This window comes from Oncorhynchus tshawytscha, linkage group LG01 (genome assembly GCF_018296145.1).
Source record: "Oncorhynchus tshawytscha isolate Ot180627B linkage group LG01, Otsh_v2.0, whole genome shotgun sequence".
In the NCBI taxonomy this organism is placed as follows: Eukaryota; Metazoa; Chordata; class Actinopteri; order Salmoniformes; family Salmonidae; genus Oncorhynchus; species Oncorhynchus tshawytscha.
Genome location: NC_056429.1, coordinates 33,259,697 through 33,281,292, shown reverse-complemented (window position 1 = coordinate 33,281,292; position 21,596 = coordinate 33,259,697). Strand labels below are relative to the sequence as shown.

The following is a 21,596-nucleotide window of genomic DNA, read 5'->3' as shown; positions in this document are numbered from 1 at the left end:
CATGACAAGAAAACCTGCCGATGAAAAGCAGAAAGTTACACTGGAACTTTGTCAATATTATAATTGCAAAACAACATGAAGTTAAGGCCACCAAAAGTAGAGAAGTCATGATGAGGAATAAAATTCCAGATAGAAGTGGGTCTTCTTAGGAATTGTTTTATCCAATTGATCTTGAAAGTATTATTTAAAGTAGTAAAATCCAGAAAATTCAGTCCACCATTCTCATAAGTGTTCATTACAACAGTTTTCCTAATGTAATGGGTACAGTTTCTCCAAAGAAAGTTGAAAAGCATCTGGTCTATCTCCTTGCTTATTTTACGGTCAAGATATAAAGATAGAGCACCATATGTTAGTCTAGAGATACCTTCAGCCTTGGTTATTAGGACTTTTTAAAGATAAGTCCCTCTGTAGCCATTGATTTAGTTTCTTCTGGGGTTTTTTAATAAGAGGGTTAAAATGTAGTAAGCCTCTAGACTTCTGATCCTTTGTCATGGTTATGCCTAAATATGTAAGTTCTTCTTTTACTGGGATACCATAATATGAAGGTGTCACACAGTCTTTGACAGCTATGAGTTCACATTTCTTAATGTTAAGATATAGACCAGACGCTTTGGAAAAGGATTGTATCACATTGATCTATATGGGAATTTGGTTAGCGTCTTTCAGAAAAAGTGTAGTATCGTCAGCCAGCTGGCTTATTTTTTTAAAATTTTATTTCACCTTTATTTAACCAGGTAGGCTAGTTGAGAACAAGTTCTCATTTGCAACTGTGACCTGGCCAAGATAAAGCATAGCAGTGTGAGCAGACAACACAGAGTTACACATGGAATAAACAATTAACAAGTCAATAACACAGTAGAAAACAAAGGGGGGAGTCTATATACAATGTGTGCAAAAGGCATGAGGAGGTAGGCAAATAATTACAATTTTGCAGATTAACACTGGAGTGATAAATGATCAGATGGTCATGTACAGGTAGAGATATTGGTGTGCAAAAGAGCAGAAAAGTAAATAAATAAAAACAGTATGGGGATGAGGTAGGTGAAAATGGGTGGGCTATTTACCAATAGACTATGTACAGCAGCAGCGATCGGTTAGCTGCTCAGATAGCTGATGTTTGAAGTTGGTGAGGGAGGTAAAAGTCTCCAACTTCAGCGATTTTTGCAATTCGTTCCAGTCACAGGCAGCAGAGTACTGGAACGAAAGGCGGCCAAATGAGGTGTTGGCTTTAGGGATGATCAGTGAGATACACTATAATAATTTCTTTACCAGCTATGGAAATACCTTGTACAGGACTATTATTTAAAGAATTTGCAAGAAGTTGGGTGATTAATAAAAACAGGTACGGAGAGATAGGACAACCTTGCCCAATTCCTCTCTTTAACTCAAATCTAGGTGAGGTGCCATATTTCAATTTGATAGAGCTGTTACCATTTGCATAGAGAGTCTTAATAGCCTTACAGAAAAAATCCCCAAAGCCAAGTCTCTCAAGGGAGTGGAAGAGAAACTGATGCTCTACTGTGTCAAATGCTTTATAAAAATCTAAAAATAATATGAAGCTATCCTCAGTTATTAGGTCTGAGTAGTCAAGTACGTCTAATACTAGTCTGACATTGTTAGAAATATGTCTGTTCCTCATGAAGCCAGACTGTGTTTCATCAATGATTGCATCCAGGACTTCTTTATTTTTGCAAGTAGTGAGGCTAATATCTTATAGTCATTAATAAGAAACTCTTTCTAGAGCTGTCTTTCCTACCTGAGGAACACTGACGTCATAATTTGACCTCGTAATTTTCCTGAGTTCCCAGTCGTTCTGAACGCGGCATGAACCAAGCTATGCTCCAAAACTATAATCATGTTCTAGTACAGGTATTCCCAATGCCGTTGGGGGTACGCCAAATAAAATTGTGATTCACAATTTTCAATTAACAAATAAAGTTGTATATGTAAGATGGTTAAATAAGAGCAAAATGATAGATTATTATTCTATTATTATTTGTGCCCTGGTCCTATAAGAGCTCTTTGCCACTTTCCACAAGCCGGGTTGTGACAAACTCACGCTCATTCTTGTGTTTAATAAATGTATCATATAGTGTGTGTGTGTGTGGCAGGCTTACAATGATGTCAAAAAAACATTTGAGAGTGTGTTAACCCTGTTGGTAGAGGGGGTACGCAGCTGGAGGTTGAATGTTTGAAGGGGTACGGGACTATAAAAAGTTTGGGAACCACTGTTCAAGTATAATGACATAGCATGACAGCAGGCATGCAAATTAGGACAGGTTGTATCTGTCCATTTGTAAATCTGTAGGTCAGGACTGTCAGTTGAAAAGATTGACAATGGCTCCCCAGGCTTCACATGATAGTTTATTTGCTGCTTAAAAAACAAAATGGTGCAGACCTGGCTCAGTGGATTTCAGAGAAAGGAATAGATACAACAACAAAAAAAAAAGTGTACAATATTTAACCGTCACTGTTGTTCTATACAGGAATCTCATAATGAACAACATTCTCAAATAACTGAACAAACATTTTTTTTTTTTTTACAAAAATAATATTTTCAGTAAGACAACACTACCTGATAGAGAGGGTCTTCGTCCCAAATGACACCCTGTTCCCTGTACAAGTGTGCACTAAATAGGGAATAGGCTGCCATTTGGGATGAAGACAAGGTGTGGGACAAGAGGGATCCCAAAGGATTGTGAGAGGAGCAATCCAGTGACACATACAGCAGACAAATGCCACAGCTCAACCTCAGAAGACATGGCACAACTTTACAGCGCTGCAAAACATTATACAACATTACATTAAAAGGCACCACACAATACAAACTCACAAGGAGATTTTGCCACACATTTGTAATGTTGTAACCTACAAACTTTAAGGCGGATGTCATGTGCAGAAACGTATTTAATATGCGTCAAACATACTACTGTACTACTCAGTGTCCTCTCAATAAAATGTGCTTTTTTTCCTCTTTCACTTTTGACATCTTAAAAAATAGCTGAAATGTGTAAAGATTTAAAGAATGATTGCATTATCGTTATGTTGGTTGGTTTTTCACAGGCATATTCTAGGCTTCCAGTGGTAGGAGTGGCTGGTGGGGACAGAGGGTGGGAGGGAGTGACGGAGAGAGGGAGGAGGCCTCGTTCTAGGATTACATCCCAAATGGCAACCTATTCCCCTATATAGTGCACTACTTTTGACCCGGGCCCTGGTCAAAAGTAGTACACTATAAAGGGAATAGAGTGCCATTTGGGACGCAAACCTAGCTAGATTCAGTTCCTGTGCGTTTTACGCCCCTCTCCCTCTTTGAGGAAGGTCCAAATGAGTGTGTTGACGATGTCAGGCTGGTCCTGCTGTAGCCAGTGGCTGGCTCCAGAGATGATGTTGAGTCGGAAGTGGTTCCGGATGTAGACCCTGCACGCCTCAGCCATCTCCTGCTCCAGGAAGGCATCCCTCTCACCCCACAACAACAACACTGGAGACTTGACATCATTCTGGCTCAGTGGGAGGGAGCTGTGGAGAGTATTAACAATAGACCTTATATGGGTTGAGGTCAATTCCATTTAAGTAAATTCAGGAAATAAACTGTAAATAAACTGAAAAGAGAACCAGAGAACTGGTTCAACGCGGACCTTCAATCACATGATGTAGGCCTCGCCCACAGTACTATATGTTCATGCTTTAAACATACACCACATACGTTCAAAAGTTTGGGGCCACTTAGAAATGTACTGGTTTTTGAAAGAAAAGCACATATTTTGTCCATTAAAATAACATCAAATTGATCAGAAACATAGTGTAGACATTGTTAATGTTGTAAATGAATCCTGTAGCTGGAAACGGCTGATTTTTTAAATGGATTATCTACATAGGCGCACAGAGGCCCATTATCAGCAACCATCACTCCTGTGTTCACAAATGCTGATGCTACAGATAATCAATTTGTCTAAAGAAGGCCAGTTTTATTGCTTCTTTAATCAGAACAACAGTTTTCAGCTGTGCTAACATAATTGCAAAAGGGTTTTATAATGATCAATTAGCCTTTTAAAATGATAAATTTGGATTAGCTAACACAACGTGCCATTGGAACACAGGAGTGATGGTTGATGATAATGGGCCTCTATCTGCATAGGGGTACATTCCATAAAAAGATCTGCCGTTTTCAGCTACAATAGTCATTTACAACATAAATGTCTACACTGTATTTTTGATCAACTTGATGTTATTTTAAATGGACAAAACATTTGCTTTTCTTTCAAAAACAAGGACATTTCTAAGTGACCCCAAACTTTTGAATGGTAGTATACATGCTTGTAACCTATGTTGTAATCTCTGGAGAGGCTAATTGATTAATTTATTTATAGAGCACATTTCTCAGACTAATTCATAATAAAGTCAGTGACATCCTTATTATAAAATCCCTGAGCAGAACAAAATATTCGGTTCTGTTTTGAGAAACACTGACTGGCTGCTTTAAATAAGCAGAGCAGATGGTGAAGTCAGCCATGCACGTTGAGTTCCCATGTCAAGAACATGCACTCTCTGATGTTGTGTGTGTTTGTATGGGTCAGTGTGGTGTGGACGTGCTTAACTATACTTTTGGGGACAAGAAGTCCCCACACGAATAGTAAATGAACAAAAGTCCCCACAAGGTCAAATGCTATTTCTAGGGGGTTTACGGTTAAGGTTAGTATTAGGTATATGGTTAGGAGCTAGGGTTAGGTTTATGGTTAAGGTTAGTATTATGGAATAGGGTTAGGAGCTAGGGTTAAGGTTAAGGATAAAGTTAGGGTTAAAGTAAGGGTTAGGGAAACTAGGATTATGAATGGGTCTGATTTGTGTATCCCCATAAGGTGTTGAGAGAGAAAGAACCAGAGAGAAATTACATTGACAAGTTGACTCTTGTAATGAGTCAAAGACAAATAGAAAACAAACAAACAAACCAAAAAACAGAATACATTCTTCCAAAGACCAATTATTTCTCATCGTGCATCTGATTCCCAGACTGCTGTACCACTGGCAAGTGAGGGGACTTATTATATAGACCACTGAGTTTTCACAAGAGGAACTCGTTGAAAGTACAATACCATTGTATCAGATGATATCATTTCCAACACAAGAGGGCAGTAATGATTTACATTTTTAGAGGGTGCTTGTGGTAAAATGAAGAGGCAAAACAACAATGGTCAGCTTCGACATGTTCACTTTGTGCATGTCCTACATAAGTATGGATGCCCACAGGAGACATCCTAATACAGAGCTCACTAATGAATAATTTCATCATCTTCCTCACCTGAAGACATTCCTGTAGTAGTTGAGGGCCCCGGTCAGGGCCCCTGGCTGGGAGAAGGCGTAGAGATAAGCCTCCATGTCCTCTGCAGTGAGCCACCGACCCTTCCTCCCAATCCCTGTACTACGGCTGGTGAACAGGCCCTTCAGCGCCTATAATACAGAGGGTACAGAAAGACACACTAGGTGGGTGAGTAACTGTGTGTGTGTGTGTGTGTATGCGCTCAAGGTGTGATTTGATCTGGATGGCTCTCACAGACAAGGCCCTTATGTCACCATCACAGTAATACAGATCAGACGATCAGTTACTATAAATGGGATGGTCGTTGTGTTGACTACTGCGAGATGACCTACACTCAAATGAGAAGGACTTAGGCACAACACAATGATTTACTGCTGTTACTCTCCCTATAATTTGGAACAAAGAAAAAATGTGAATGCATTATTTATTTATTTATTAGGCCTGATCAATTTAATCACATTCTGTCTTGCACAGTCAATAATTGTTAGATATGTCTATTAATGATAGCTACCAGGAAGAACAATCGTGTTTTCGCCAATAACAAAAAACAATTGTAGCAAATATTTTTTGCTCCATTTACAATGAAATCACAGCTGCAATCCATAAATTGTTGCCATACACAGACTCCTTGAGAAACCGCCATTACAACCATTACCCCTCACACACACACACACACACACACACACACACACACACACACACACACACACACACACACACACACACACACACACACACACACACACACACACACACCTTAAAATCATTGATTGAGAGCATGAGCTCTGGGAAGCGAGGCAGCTGGAAGAAGAAGAAGTAGCTGGATTTCAGCAGCTGGCTGGGATGACGCAGGGCATAATCTGGAAACATGGAGGAGAGCGGAGCGTAGAGAAGAGAGACGGAGAGAATAGAGGTAGAAAGAGGAGAACAGGAGAGAAGAACAGAAGAGAAGGGAAAGAATGCAACATCAATAAAAGAGGATGAGAAGAAATCAAGAGTAAGGAGTTCCAAAATATACACTTGCATAACACTTAGAATGAAGCAAGGGTTTTGGCATGTATGGCATGCAAGTATGGACGTTGGCATCTTGCAAGTGTGCAATTTAGGCAAGACACAAATGCAGCACAGTGCATTTGCAAGGGACAGAGAAGGGCTGTGGATGGGCTGTCGGTCAGTGACGTCCACTCTACAGTGCAATGCATTCGGAAAGTATTCAGACCCCTTGACTTTTTCCACATTCTGTTGCGTTACAGCCTTACTCTAAAATGTATTAAATACTTCCCCCCTCATCTACACACAATACCCCATAATGACAAAGCCAAAAAAGGGTTTAAAATGTTTGTTTTTTGTTGCTAAAAACAGAAATACATTATTGACATAGGTATTCAGAAACTTTGCTATGAGACTCGAAATTGAGTTTGTCATCCTGTTTCCATTGATCATCCTTGAGATGTTTCTACAACTTGATTAAAGTCCACTTGTGATAAATTCAATTGATTGGACATGATTTGAAAAGGCACACCTGTCTATATAAGGTAACACAGTCGACAGTGCATGTCAGAGCAAGAACCAAGCCATGATGTCGAAGGAATTGTCCGTACAGTTCCGAGACACGATTGTGTTGAGGCACAGATCTGGGGAAGGGTACCAAAACATTTCTGCAGCATTGAAGGTCCAGAGCGCTCAGGACCTGACTGAGGCCAAGGTTCACCTTCCAGCAGGACAATGACCCGAAGCCAAGACAATGCAGGAGTGGCTTCGGGACAAGTCTCTAAATGTCCTTGAGTGGCCCAGCCAGTGCCCGGACATGAACCCGATCTCTGGAAATACCTAAAAATAGCTGTGCAGCGACGCTCCCCATCCAACCTGACAGAGCTTGAGAGGATCTGCAGAGAAGAATGGGAGAAACTCCCCCAAATACAGGTGTGCCAAGCTTGTAGCGTCAAACCCAAGAAGACTCAAAGCTGTAAATCGCTGTAAAAGGTGCTTCAACAAAGTACTGAGCAAAGGGTTTGAATACTTATGCAAATGTAATATTTCCATTTTTAATACACATGCAAAAATGTATACAAACCTGTTTTTGCTTTGTCATAATGGGGTATTGTGTGTAGATTGATGAGGAAAAACACGATTTAATCAATTTTAGAGTAAAAGGCTGCAGCGTAAGAACATGTGGAAAAGGTCAAGGCGTCTGAATACTTTCCGAATGCACTGTATCCTCTTCACCCATGTCCTCTCCTCCAGCCCAGCTGCTCCAACTACATGTTAAAGCATTACTCTATAATTACCTCCTCCATCTCCCGCTTAAGGAAGGAGACTGAGGAGCTACTAGATGAATGGAGTAAACACTTCGAGGTTATAACACCTTATAATTAAAGATGGTAATCATGGTAATAACCCCAGAGCCAAACATATTTTTCTCTAATTAGCACAAGGAGGAAGAGGTTTCTCTCCATTCATATTGAACTAGTAATTGTACTAGTGACACACAGTAGGTCGTTTCATCTGTTGTTTATCTAAGGATGGTGGTTGGTGATGACGTATCAGTGAGGGATGGGGGCAGTTCAGGACAATGACGTGGTCAGGGACTAGTCGATTGGTGTATTACGTCTATTGCATTCAGTGTACCCACCTATGTATTCGCCTATGTAGTCCATGTCATTTGTCAATGTATTTTGTTATGGCTTTTATGTTTGACTATTGCTGCAAAACAAATTTCCCTCTGAGGCACTAAAGTTGAAACTTCAACTTGAACACCGAGGGATGGTAGGACGTACCAGTGAACACAGAGGGATGGTAGGACGTACCAGTGAACACAGAGGGATGGTAGGACGTACCAGTGAACACAGAGGGATGGTAGGACGTACCAGTGAACACAGAGGGATGGTAGGACGTACCAGTGAACACAGAGGGATGGTAGGACGTACCAGTGAACACAGAGGGATGGTAGGACGTACCAGTGGACACAGAGGGATGGTAGGACGTACCAGTGAACACAGAGGGATGGTAGGACGTACCAGTGACCACAGAGGGATGGTAGGACGTACCAGTGACACAGAGGGATGGTAGGACGTACCAGTGAACACAGAGGGATGGTAGGACGTACCAGTGAACACAGAGGGATGGTAGGACGTACCAGTGAACACAGAGGGATGGTAGGACGTACCAGTGAACACAGAGGGATGGTAGGACGTACCAGTGACACAGAGGGATGGTAGGACGTACCAGTGAACACAGAGGGATGGTAGGACGTACCAGTGAACACAGAGGGATGGTAGGACGTACCAGTGAACACAGAGGGATGGTAGGACGTACCAGTGAACACAGAGGGATGGTAGGACGTACCAGTGAACACAGAGGGATTTGGGCAGTTTAAGACTGAGTTTGGATTGTGATGACATACTAGTGCATACAGAGGGGTGGGGGTAGTTCGGTCCCATACCAGTGAATGCAGAGGTACCCTAACCAGGTCTTTTTGGGGGGGTTGAGGGCTTTCTAGCAGCTGCAGGGCCCTAAGTGGCTGTATATGTCACTTATTGGCTGGGCCTGCAAGGACAATGACCTACCAGTGAAGACAGATGGATCGGGGCAGTTTGATGACCTATCAGTGAACACAGAGGGACGGGGGGCCGTTTAGGACCTACCGGTGAAGACAGAGGGATGGGGGCAGTTTAAGACGATGAGTTTGGTCACCATCTCGGGGTAGTGGATGGCGAACAGCCAAGCGATGGTTCCTCCCCAATCATGGCCGACCAGGTAACATCTGTTGTAACCTGAGGAGAGATGGAGGAGAGTCTGAGTGCGCGTGACCAGCACCATTTCACTGGCATTCCATCAGCCGAGCATTCTATCAGCCGAGCCTTCCATCAGCCGAGCCTTCCATCAGCCGAGCCTTCCATCAGCAGAGCCTTCCATCAGCCGAGCCTTCTTGCCAAGATATACCTCCTGAAGAAAACAATCGTTCTGCAGTGTACAGTGAAAACAACGTGATGCCTGATTATTCAGCGTATTAGTCATCTTCTTAGGAAGGTTATTGGAAACAACTGAGCCAGTCTGGTGTGCAAGTCTAACAGATGATGTTTTGGGCAGGAGTCTTGCATGATGAATATAATATACTGTGACCATAGCTTATCTTGTTGTAAAAATTGACGTTATTTTCCATGTGAAGCAAATAATACTGACAGTTCTACTGCTATTTAATATATCAGCCTTACACAAGGTGAGGGACACTGGTCTTACATAGAGGCCCCCAGGTCTATGAAAGCTTCCTGTTTCACAGAGTAAGTGTGCTCCGTGCTGCCAGGTCTGTAGTGTGTGTGTGTGTGTGCGCGCATTCTGTATCAGCACGACTACCCATAGTCAATCAACATGAGTCAGAGGAAGCCTGTCATGTCCTGCTGTGTTGTGGGCCCACGGGGTGTTCACAGGCTGTCCAATCCACACAGTATAGCTACAATGAGAAACTTTGACTCAGCTCAGGACACCAGGCCGTGTCACCCTAGTCATGGTCCCTAAAGTGTTTGTCCCTGAATCAGAGTGTGCATGTTTTGTTTCATCTTCCATCATATATACAACATATACCTGTCTCCTTATGTCTTTGTGTATAAACTAATTAAACTAATGAAAACATGTATATAAGATAGAGAGATAAGACGTGTCCGTCCACTCTCCCCTCTTACCTAGGTATTCCACAATGTCCTTGACGTCGGTGACCAGGTAGTCAAAGCGGTAACTCTCTGTGGATGGCGGCAAGTCAGACTCCCCGTAGCCTCGCAAGTCAACGGCCACCACACGGAACTCACTTTTAAACTCACGCAGCTGGTGGCGCCAGGAAAACCTGGAGGCAGATGGACAGACGAGAGAGAGAGAGAGAGAGAGAGAGAGAGAGAGAGAGAGAGAGATTAAGACGAGAACCATCTTTGTCTTAATGGCAGGGGAAGGTCACACACAGGACAGTATTTCATAACTAAACCCCATCTTCACTACTTGCAATCAAGAGACGACATTCAGTAGAGCGCACAGTTGAAAAACCACTCACAGATAAACCGTGTTTCTCTCTTGAATACACCTACAGAGTTTATATATCCTTAACTGCATTTTTTGAACTGGCACTCAGTTTCTCACTCCGATTCTAATCCTCACAGTCATCACAGCGGAGAGGAAAAGCTCTCTGGTTGAAGATCTTGTCTGAGGTGGACTGGAGGCCGATTCTCCTCTGAACTGAAAGCCCTATAGAGGAGGACCACAAGGCCTGACTGGGGTTCTGATGAGTCAGGATAAGAGCTGGGCGGTGTCCCAAATGACACCCTATTCCCTATATAGTGCACTACTTTCGATCAGAGTCCTATTGGCCCTGGTCAAAAGTAGTGCACAAGGGAATAGGGTGCCATTTGGGACACACATCGAGAACAGAGAAACCCAACTTCTCAGAATATAGAAGTTTAAAATAAACACAGGCACTTCCAGTTCCTCCACATAACCACATCTCAAACAGCAACCCCCCGCACCCCAGACCCTCTCTCTCTTCAGAGTGATATGGGAAGCTGTGGTTTAGCACTTTTTCAACACTGAAATAATTGAGAGGGGGAAGTTGTAAGTGTAAAAGAGTCTTTCGGTCCAGCTAGGAAGGCAGAGATAGAGGTCGTGTCCCAAAAGGCCAGTGCCCATAGGGCTCTGGTCAAAAGTAGTGCACTATATACGGAATATGGTGCTATTTGGGATACACCCAGAGTTCATCATGGATTCCTGTACAGTAGATGGGCAGTGAGGCAGCGTTCATTAATAATACACAGTGAGCTCCAAAAGTATTGGGACAGAGACAAATGTGTTGTTGTTTTGGCTCTGTACTCCAGCACTTTGGATTGGAAATGATACAATTTAATTTACATCCATAAATCGGGTGAACCGTTTAGAAATTACAGAACGTTTTGTACATAGTCCCCCCCTCCCCGTTTCAGGAGACCAAAGGTATTGGGGACAAATTCACTTGTGTATTAAAGTGGTTAAAGGTTTAGTAATGCTAAACTCCCCTGTTATGGTAATGGTGAGAGGTTAGCATGTCTTGGGGGAATGATATTTAGTGAATAATGATGAGTGAAAAAGTTCAACACACAAATATCATATCCCCAAGACATGCTAACCTCTCACCACTACAATAACAGGGGAGATTAGCATTTGTGGGGGCGGCTATGATATTTGTGTGTCTAACTTTCTCAGTCATTATTATTAACTATCCATTCAGAACTATCTGTAATCTTGGTTGCATCCAAATGAATGTAGAAGTGTTTAGAAACTTTTATTTACAATAAAAGTGATGACAAAATTACACAATACATTATTGACCATTCATTTCTATTGGGCACAAAATCATCTGAAACACGACCAAAACAAACTTTGTAGTCACAAGCTTGACGTAATCATTGCGTGCTACTGTTGGAATCGGGGACCAAATACTAAACTTTTGACTACTTTAATAAACATCAATGAATTTGTTCCAATACTTTTGGTCCCCAAAATGGGAGGACTATGTACAAAAAGTGCTGTAATTTCAAAACGGTTCACCCGATATGGATGAAAACACCCTCAAATGAAAACTTCCAGTCTGCACTTTAATCTCAGTCATTGTATCAATTCAAATCCAAAGTGCTGGAGTACAAAGCCAAAACATCAAAAGATGTGTCACTGTCCTAATACTTTTAGAGCTCACTGTATAACATATATGCCATTTAGCAGACACTTTTATCCAAAGCAACTTAGTCACGTGTGCATACATTTTACAACTGGGTGGCGCGGGAATCAAACCGACAACCCTGCCAGTGCAAGCACCAGGCTCTACCAACTGAGCCATACAGGCCATACTGCAGTATGAAGACTTCAACTAAGATACGTTCTTATGATGCAGTAGCAATGTACAGTAGAGAAGAGATCAAAGCGTTGGTTACATAATAGAGTAGGGTGTCCACTCACTCTGCCCAGATGGAATTTTACCAAGACAAATATGATTCTTCATGTTCCGAATCATTCAGTGGGGTCTTTCTGTAACATATCATTATATCAGAAAAGACCGAATCCGTTAGATAATACATCCGATAATAAGCACCGAGCTCTGTTTGACAGAGCGCTAATGTTACCGCTTCTCGCAGTGACTTTCGAGGATTTGACGTCTTCTGCAAAGTTCTGTCCGCGGGTCGCAAAAAAACGCTAAATTAACATCACACGAGCAAAAGTAAATATAAAAGGCTTTGAAAATAAAAAGCGTCTGGTACGCTCAGTGCTCCGTTGACATTTCACAAAGATATGCTTGTTTTAATCAGAAATGTTCCAAAAATAGCAGGAATTGTACATTAATATAAAAAGCGCATACTAAAATATGAAAATACTACATGTCATGTCTCAAAATCGATATCCATTTTACCTCGTTGTTTTATGTCCTCCGGATTCAAGAAGAAAGAAGATGAGTTCAACGGTGAGCATGTCAGTTTGTCTCTCACAGAGCATCCAGCCTAGCTGATTCAAAGCTATTTTCCAGATTTTGGACCACTTGTTTCTCCACCTCTGGCCATTGATTTAGTCACCCTAATCTCGGCCATCCTACAAGGGTAAAAACTCCAATAATTTTTGACCAGATTATGATAGAGACATGTGGTTTGGACCATTGATTTTCTTAGAGGAGTATCTACATAACATATTATTTTTACGCATTGGTCAAAATATGTGTTTTTGATAGGACACCCACGATAGAATACTGTTGTATGAGGTTGATATAGCAGTGGGCTACTGTAAGGGGTCAGTGATTAATGGGGGACCTGGTTGGTTAGTTTACAACAGAGCTCCTTTCAAAAATGCTTTCTAAGTATAAAAAAACACAAATAAAAAGAACAAGACTTGACTTGACAGGCAATACCAATATAATAGTTTGGTCTATATTAAGACTAGATATTCCTGGACAAAAAAAGCAAGAAAAAATAAGAATTTCTATTGAAATTGACTATTAGTTCAGGACTAGGCTTAATCTGTGTCCTGGCTGGGACACAGGCCCCATATGTGTATATAATGTGTAGATGCAGTGTGTAGTCTAGAAGTCTTACCAGAACTCTGGGAAGCCATGCAAAAACAGCATGAGTGGTTTCCCTCGCTCTCCAGCAGCAACATAGTGAAACCTCAGACCAGACTCCTGAGAATAAAGACAGAGGACAGATCAGTCAGTCAGTCACCAGGGACACACTATAATATCGTGTCATCACTTCCCTGCCCTCTATCACATAGGTTGTTACTGTCTGCTCTCTGGCTGCGCCACAAATTAGTCTTTTAGTAGAAGCTGTTATCCAGAGCAACTTAGTTGCATTTCGCCCTATTCCATATATAGTGCACTATGTAAGGAATATGGTGTCATTTAGGACAAAGATACTGTCTACTCTCTGTGACATAAACCTCTCATCCTCAAACATCGCTGTGTGCTTTATGGCGCTGTAAAACAGGGAGAGAACAGGGACAGAGCAGGGCCATCGCATAAACACAGTGCTGGCCTGCCTTCTGGTCATTCCAGTATGAAGCATTCTGTATATTATGAAATCTGTCAATGACATTTATAGCCAATTTTATTCAAATTATTGTAAATGCATGTTTTAATGGTTTGTAGAATAGGTTGTTTTTATGGTCAAACCATTGAGTAAAGTGCAAATTAATTTCTTCGGTTTTTGTTCATCTGCATGGACTTGTAGTTTACTGTATCTGTAAAAACAGCCAAGCAGTCAGTTATGGTATGTGTCCATGCCCTCTAGTTTGTCATTTTAGTCAGAATGCCCAACAGCCCATTAGTCAGTCACTAGAGGTTGACCGATTAATTGGAATAGCCAATTAATTAAGGCCGGTTTCAAGTTTGCATAACAATCGGAAATCGGTAATTTTGGACGCCGATTTTGCCGATTTAAAAAAAACTTGATTTAATCTTAATTTAACTAGGCAAGTCAGTTAAGAACACATTCTTATTTTCAATGACGGCCTAGGAACAGTGTGTTAACTGCCTTGTTTAGGGGCAGAACGACAGATTTTTACCTTGTCAGGTCAGGAATTCAATCTTGCAACCTTACGGTTAACTAGTCCAACTCTCTAACCATCTGCCTCACGAGGAGCCCGCCTGTTACGCAAATGCAGTAAGAAGCCAAGGTAAGTTGCTAGCTAGCATTAAACTTATCTTATAAAAAACAATCAATCAATCATATTCACTAGTTATAACTACACATGGTTGATGATATTACTAGTTTATTTAGCGTGTCCTGCGTTGCATATAATCAATGCAGTGCGCATTCGCGAAAAAGGACTGTCGTTGCTCCAATGTGTACCTAACCATAAACATCAATGCCTTTCTTAAAATCAATATACAGAAGTATATATTTTTAAACCTGCATATTTAGCTAAAAGAAATCCAGGTTAGCAGGAAATATTAACCAGGTGAAATTGTGTCACTTCTCTTGCGTTCATTGCACGCAGAGTCAGGGTATATGAAACAGTTTGGGCTGCCTGGCTCTTTGCGAACTAATTTGCCATAATTTTACGTAATTATGACATAACATTGAAGGTTGTGCAATGTAACAGGAATATTTAGACTTATGGATGCCACCCGTTAGATAAAATACGGAACGGTTCGGTATTTCACTGAAAGAATAAATGTTTTGTTTTTGAGATGATAGTTTCCGGATTCGACCATATTAATGACCTAAAGGCTCATATTTCTGTGTGTTATTATGTTATAATTAAGTCTATGATTTGATAGAGCAGTCTGACTGAGCGATGGTAGGCACCAGCAGGCTCGTAAGCATTCATTCAAACAGCACTTTCGTGCATTTTGCCAGCAGCTCTTCGCAATGCTTCAAGCATTGCGCTGTTTATGACTTCAAGCCTATCAACTCCTGAGATTAGGCTGGTGTAACCGATGTGAAATGGCTAGTTAGCGGGGTGCGCGCTAATAGCATTTCAAACGTCACTTTCTCTGAGACTTGGTGTAGTTATTCCCCTTGCTCTGCATGGGTAACGCTGCTTCGAGGGTGGCTGTTGTCGATGTGTTCCTGGTTCGAGTCCAGGTAGGAGCAAGGAGAGGGATGGAAGCTATACTGTTACACTGGCAATAATAAAGTGCCTATAAGAACATCCAATAGTCAAAGGTATATGAAATACAAATCGCATAGAGAGAAATAGTCCTATAATAACTACAACCTAAAACTTCTTACCTGGGAATATCGAAGACTCACGTTAAAAGGAACCACCAGCTTTCATATGTTTTTATGTTCTGAGCAAGGAACTTAAACGTTAGCTTTCTTACATGGCACATATTGCACTTTTACTTTCTTCTCCAACACTTTGTTTTTGCGTTATATAAACCAAATTGAACATGTTCCATTATTTATTTGAGGCTAAATTGATTTTATTGATGTATTATATTAGGTTAAAATAAGTATTCATTCAGTATTGTTGTAATTGTCATTATTACAAATACAATTTTTCAAATCTTTTAAATCTAAAATTGGCAGATTAATCGGCAGCGAATTTTTTTGGCCCTCCAATAATCGGTATCAGTATCGGCATTGAAAAATCATAATCGGTCGACCTCTATCAGTCACCCTTCTTTTTCTAACCAGAGACATTCTCTGTCGCTTGCTCGTTGTAAGTCCCACTTCCAGCTAGTGAGTTGCGGTGAAGACAAGTGGACACTGTGAGTTCTCCTCAGAAGACAAGTTGCACCAAGTTTTAGCGTTGAGCAGAGCATGGACCGCCAGTGACAACGCTGTCTGCGTTTACACAGCCAGCGTGACGAGATTGATGAGCTTCTTGAAGCAGTCAGGAAGATGGAAGGTTCCTACAGTCCACCCAATCAATGTCGCCAGTACCCACCTGAACCTGATGGACACTGCCAGTTGTCACATGACCGGCTCAGCCAGCCCTTCAACAGTTCTCTCCTTTAACAACTGAAAGAAGTCTCAGAGGGGGAGAACAGGGACTTGTGCAACCAAGCTGTCCAAGAAGTCGATGACATCATCTCAGAGATTGTCATGCAACAAAAGCACCAGAACTCTAGAACGGATGCACATGAAGAAATAATGGAGACAAAGCACTAGATCACGTTACATAAATAAGTTTGGATGTGGTTTAAATTGCATTCTAATGTTGACTGCTTAAAGAAAACGGTATCAAGCTAAGTGCTTTATGCATGCTTAGTGCCTTGGTCTCGGGGGCTGCCTGTGTGGAAATTTGAAATGGAAGTTTTGGAACTCCCTCACTTGGTTCTTTTTATTGGGGGGGCTCAATGAAACAGACATTAGGCTAAATGTGAAGAATTATACATTTGCCTCTGTTGGCCATCATCTAGTGTATTAATTTACATGTCGTTGTAGTCTACCATTTGATACAATAAATATGTTGAAATGACAACATCACTGGAGTCATTGCAAATCAATGTTCCACTTCTGTAGCCTACCTGGAGCTGGCAAACCAATTTAATAAAGATCCTTTAACTTCAGTTTATTGTTGTTGTAGCCTTGTGTTATTATACAGTTATTCATGGACATTTTAAGTTGATTAGATTGGAAATAATCAAAGCTCTATCACAATTGCCTATCAGTTGTTGGAACGCATTAGATTGACAGTAACAGCAGTCAGATTAAGCTACAGGTAAAACCAATTCTAAAAAATAAACACTGGCTGTTGTTGACAAGCATATTCAGTTCATATACATAATATTTAATTCAGTGATTGAAATTATGACCCCTTCCCCATCCTCAGTAGCCTATTGGGAAACACAAGCACTCTTAATCACCTCGCTATTCATGTTGAATAAATTAGTCTGTTAATTTGAACTAAGCAAGCTGCTAAATCGTTCAGTTTACATCTTATCTTGTCTAGGCTACTGTAGACTATCTGAATTGAGATGTAGGCCTATCAGGGGCTATAGGTTACCTGCCTTTATCCAAGAAAACCATGGCAAAATGTAATTACATTCATAAACCCAGATGTTAATCTGTAGCCTATGCCTATTGAAATCAAGTCAAAATCGCAAATGGGCCATTTGTTGTCTTAACATTTGGCACATAATATCAGCACAATTGCCAGAAAAAAAAACATTAGTTTATGTTCATCCAAGTTTTCTTGCTCAGGGATTTCGAGATCCTCTGTCCATCCTTCATCACTCAAACTCTCAAATGGTCCTTCGATTCTACAACCAAGCCATATTTTTTCAGTATCTCATTTCTGATTAAACAACATCACAGTATCCTAATATCCCCAGATACACAGCTCAAGTTTATTCTGGCAAAATATAGCTAGGCTACTTACTGACCAAGTTAAATCCCACAGTTACTTTGGATTTCAAGTAACATATATTATTCTTACAGCTGAACTGTCACATTCATATTATGAGTATGCATTTTATGCTATGTGAATCGTACGAGGGATATTGTCTTCATAAATAAATACTTAAACAAAAAATAAAAAGGAGAATTTACAGTTTAGCATACCTCCATTCTCCGTACTCACATGAAATCGTGATATTTGTCACGAAACACAACAGGATAATATAACTGCTGCTGCTGCTCCTATGGAGCTCTTTTCAGCACTACCTCAGTGTTGAGCGCAGACATTATTAATAACAGTAGCCTACCGACACTGAAAATCTTATACCTGCATAACGTTTCTCTGAAATGCCCCCAAAAATAAACATATGCGCCCACGATTTGCATGTAGCCTGAAGGCCTATTTTGATTTATTTCTGATTTCAACGCTACAGGCAAGCTAGGCGCATACAAAATGACCTATGCAGACCTCTCATGAACACAAAAGGCTATTTCCTAATCCCAAATAGTCGTATTTTCACCTGCGGTACTTTACCTTTATTCTAACATAACAGTGCGTTCCCAAGGACGTGTCGTTCAGGCATGCAGGGGGTGTTTCGCGAATCCCCCACTGGAAGGTTGTTGACGGCCTTAAAATTATGTTCCACCAAAGTTTCAGCAGCGCTACGGCAGTGCAAAGGGCACAATAACCGTATATCAACGACCAATACCCCAAAACTCGGATCCTCAGCGTGAGTCCGATTGTAAACATGAGCAAGTTATAGAGCACTCTCGCCATCTTTACATTAATGCGGAAAACACCGCGGTTCACGTTACCTACCTAGCTACCTATTTATTATTTTGTTAATTGGTTGATTATCATGAAATATCGCTCATCGTTATCCGGTAGTTCGGTGTCGCCCTACTAACAGTGTATCTGCATGACTGTCTGTCCGCCACTCGCACCAGGGAGGATTCCTGTTCTATTCTAAACCGGCTAAATGAATCGTTCACGATTGGAGCAGCAAATCAGAATTCACGCGTGAGTTTGATGACAACAAAGGTTGTATAGCTCGAGATGGTTGATTAACACTTCTGCTGTATAAATCTGTAAACTCCTAGAAATTAATCTGGGAAAAATACGAGACCCCTCGTCACCTCCAAAACCTTCCCATGTGTTTAGACTGCAAAACAGGAGATATGGAGTTTCTGACTGTAACTGATCTTTACACGTCAGCCTCTGGGATTAAAGGTGAAAGACCGTTACTCATGCCTCAAGGGTAAAAAAATCATCTCTGACTTCAAGGGCTGTAAATCCATTGATCAAACCAAGGGTGAGGGATGCTGACATGGGAAGTATATGGAAGTAAAACGGTTCATGTACAGAACTGACTCCCAGTGAGTGTCTTGCTATTATTGCAACATACTGGCATGCAGTTGGGGACAACAGCCTTTGGGTGCATGAGTAAAAAACCCTGAAATATTATTTCATAGATATTATATACAGTTGAATTCGGAAGTTTACATAGATTTAGGTTGGAGTCATTAAAATGAGTTTTTCTTGTTAACAAACTATAGTTTTGGCAAGTTGGTTAGGACATCTACTGTGTACATGACACAAGTAATTTTTCCAACAATTGTTTACAGACATATTATTTCACTTATAATTCACTGTATCACAATTCCAGTGGGTCCGAAGTTTACATACACTAAATTGACTGTGCCTTTAAACAGCTTGGAAAATTCCAGAAAATGATGTCATGGCTTTAGAAGCTTCTGATAGGCTAATTGACATCATTTGAGTCAATTGGAGGTGTACCTGTGGATGTATTTCAAGGCCTACCTTCAAACTCAGTGCCTCTTTGCTTGACATCATGGGAAAATCAAAATAAATCAGCCAAGACCGCCACAAGTCTGTGTAGACCTTTTTTGTAGACCTCCACAAGTCTGATTCATCCTTGGGACAATTTCCAAACGCCTGAAGGTACCACGTTCATCTGTACAAGCAATAGTATGCAAGTATAAACACCATGGGACCACGCAGCAGTCATACCCCTCAGGAAGGAGACATGTTCTGTCTCCTAGAGATTAATGTACTTTGGTGCGAAAAGTGCAAATCAATCCCAGAACAGCAGCAAAGGATCTTGTGACGATGTGAAGATGCTGGAGGAAACAGGTACACAAGTATTATATCCACAGTAAAACAAGTCTTATATCATCATAACCTGAAAGGCCTCTCAGCAAGGAAGAAGCCACTGCTCCATAACCGCCATTAAAAAAGCCAGACTACGGTTTGCAACTGCACATGGGGACAAAGATCGTACTTTTTGGAGAAATGTCCTCTGGTCTGATGAAACAAAAATAGAACTGTTTGACCATCGTTATGTTAGGAGGAAAAAGGGGGAGGGCGGCTTGCAAGCCAAAGAACACCATCCCAACTGTGAAGCACGGGTGTGGCAGCATCATGTTGTGGGGGTGCTTTACTGCAGGAGGGACTGGTACACTTCACAAAATAGATGGCATCATGAGTTAGGGAAATTATGTGGGTATATTTAAGCAACATCTCAAGACATCAGTCTTGTTAAAGCTTGGTCGCAAATGGGTCTTCCAAATGGACAATGACCCCAAGCATACTTCCAAAGTTGAGGCAAAATGGCTTAAGGACAACGAAGTCAAGGTATTGGAGTGGCCATCACAAAGCCCTGACCTCAATCCCATAGAAAATTTGTGGGCAGGACTGAAAAGGCGTGTGCAAGCAAGGAGGCGTACAAACCTGACTCAGTTACACCAGCTCTGTCAGGAGGAATGGGTCAAAATTCACCCAACCTTTTGTGGGAAGCTTGTGGAAGGCTACCCGAAACGTTTGATCGAAGTTAAGTAATTTAAAGGCAACGCTACCAAATACTAATTGAGTGTATATAAACTTCTGACCCACTGGGAATGTGATGAATGAATTACATGAGCTTTTATTTAATTCTCTTTACTATTGTTCTGACATTACTCATTCTTAAAATAAAGTGGTGATCCTAACTGACCAAAGATAGGGCATTTCTACTGGGATTAAATGTCAGGAATTGTGAAAAACTGAGTTTAAATGTATTTGGCTAAGGTGTATGTAAACTGCCGACTTCAACTGTACACGTGTACAAAACATTAAGTGCATTTGCTGTTTTTCCATGACAGACGGACCATTCAAGTTTCCCCGTGTGGATCAAAAATGGACATCCAGCCAACTTGACACAACTGTGGGAAGCATTGGAGTCAACATGGGCCAGCCTCCTTGTGGAACACTTGACACCTTGTAGTCTATGCCCTGACGAATTGAGGCAGATCTGAGGGCAAATGGGGGGTGGCAACTCCACATTAGGTGTCCTTAATGTTTTGTATACTGTGTATTTTGCTAAGAATAACACACTTAATTGGCATGTAGTGAGTCCTGCATGTCTTGTCAAATCTCCATCACTTAACAAATTCAAGTGTGTGGATCTGCATACAGTGCCGCGAGCGCACTCTTTTTGTCCAGTATTGAGTAATCACCTTTTTATTGTAATGAAGACTTTCTGGATATCCCACTTGATGGGACTGGCTGATCACCCATGAAATCAAAACACAGAAAAACAGTGCTTTTAATTAAAAATATTTAATGATTTAGCTTTGATACAGAGTAAAGTGCTGCCCCCCCCCCACTGCAGAACAGCTAGAACCATAGGATAAAAACCAACAACATTAAAGTCTGTCTGACAAAATAAATGTAGTCAGGGTTGGATCCCATTAGAAAAAAAACACAATATAGGCACCAACAATGCCTAAAGTTTCCTAAGCACACCACTATATATGGCACCTAAACAAGGTAAAGTGTAGTTTTAAATAAGACCGACATCCCCAGCCTCTGTGTAATAAAATACTAAGTATAATTTTATACAGACAAATATTGTATGTCCACACAAGTATATAAAAAAATC

At 41.1% G+C, this 21,596-nt stretch overlaps 1 protein-coding gene across 1 annotated transcript; it reads right to left on the bottom strand.

Moving 5' to 3' along the window:
• Positions 1-2,351: 2,351 nt before the first annotated feature.
• On the bottom strand, positions 2,352-18,818 carry LOC112249737 (epoxide hydrolase 4). The gene is made up of 7 exons (XM_024419517.2): positions 18,191-18,818; positions 13,402-13,487; positions 9,994-10,151; positions 8,959-9,087; positions 6,071-6,174; positions 5,297-5,445; positions 2,352-3,516 (listed from the first exon to the last, which is right to left on the bottom strand). Exons 1-7 carry the CDS (start codon positions 18,431-18,433, stop codon positions 3,276-3,278), a joined length of 1,110 nt encoding a protein of 369 aa, XP_024275285.1. The 5' UTR covers positions 18,434-18,818; the 3' UTR covers positions 2,352-3,275.
• Positions 18,819-21,596: the final 2,778 nt, after the last annotated feature.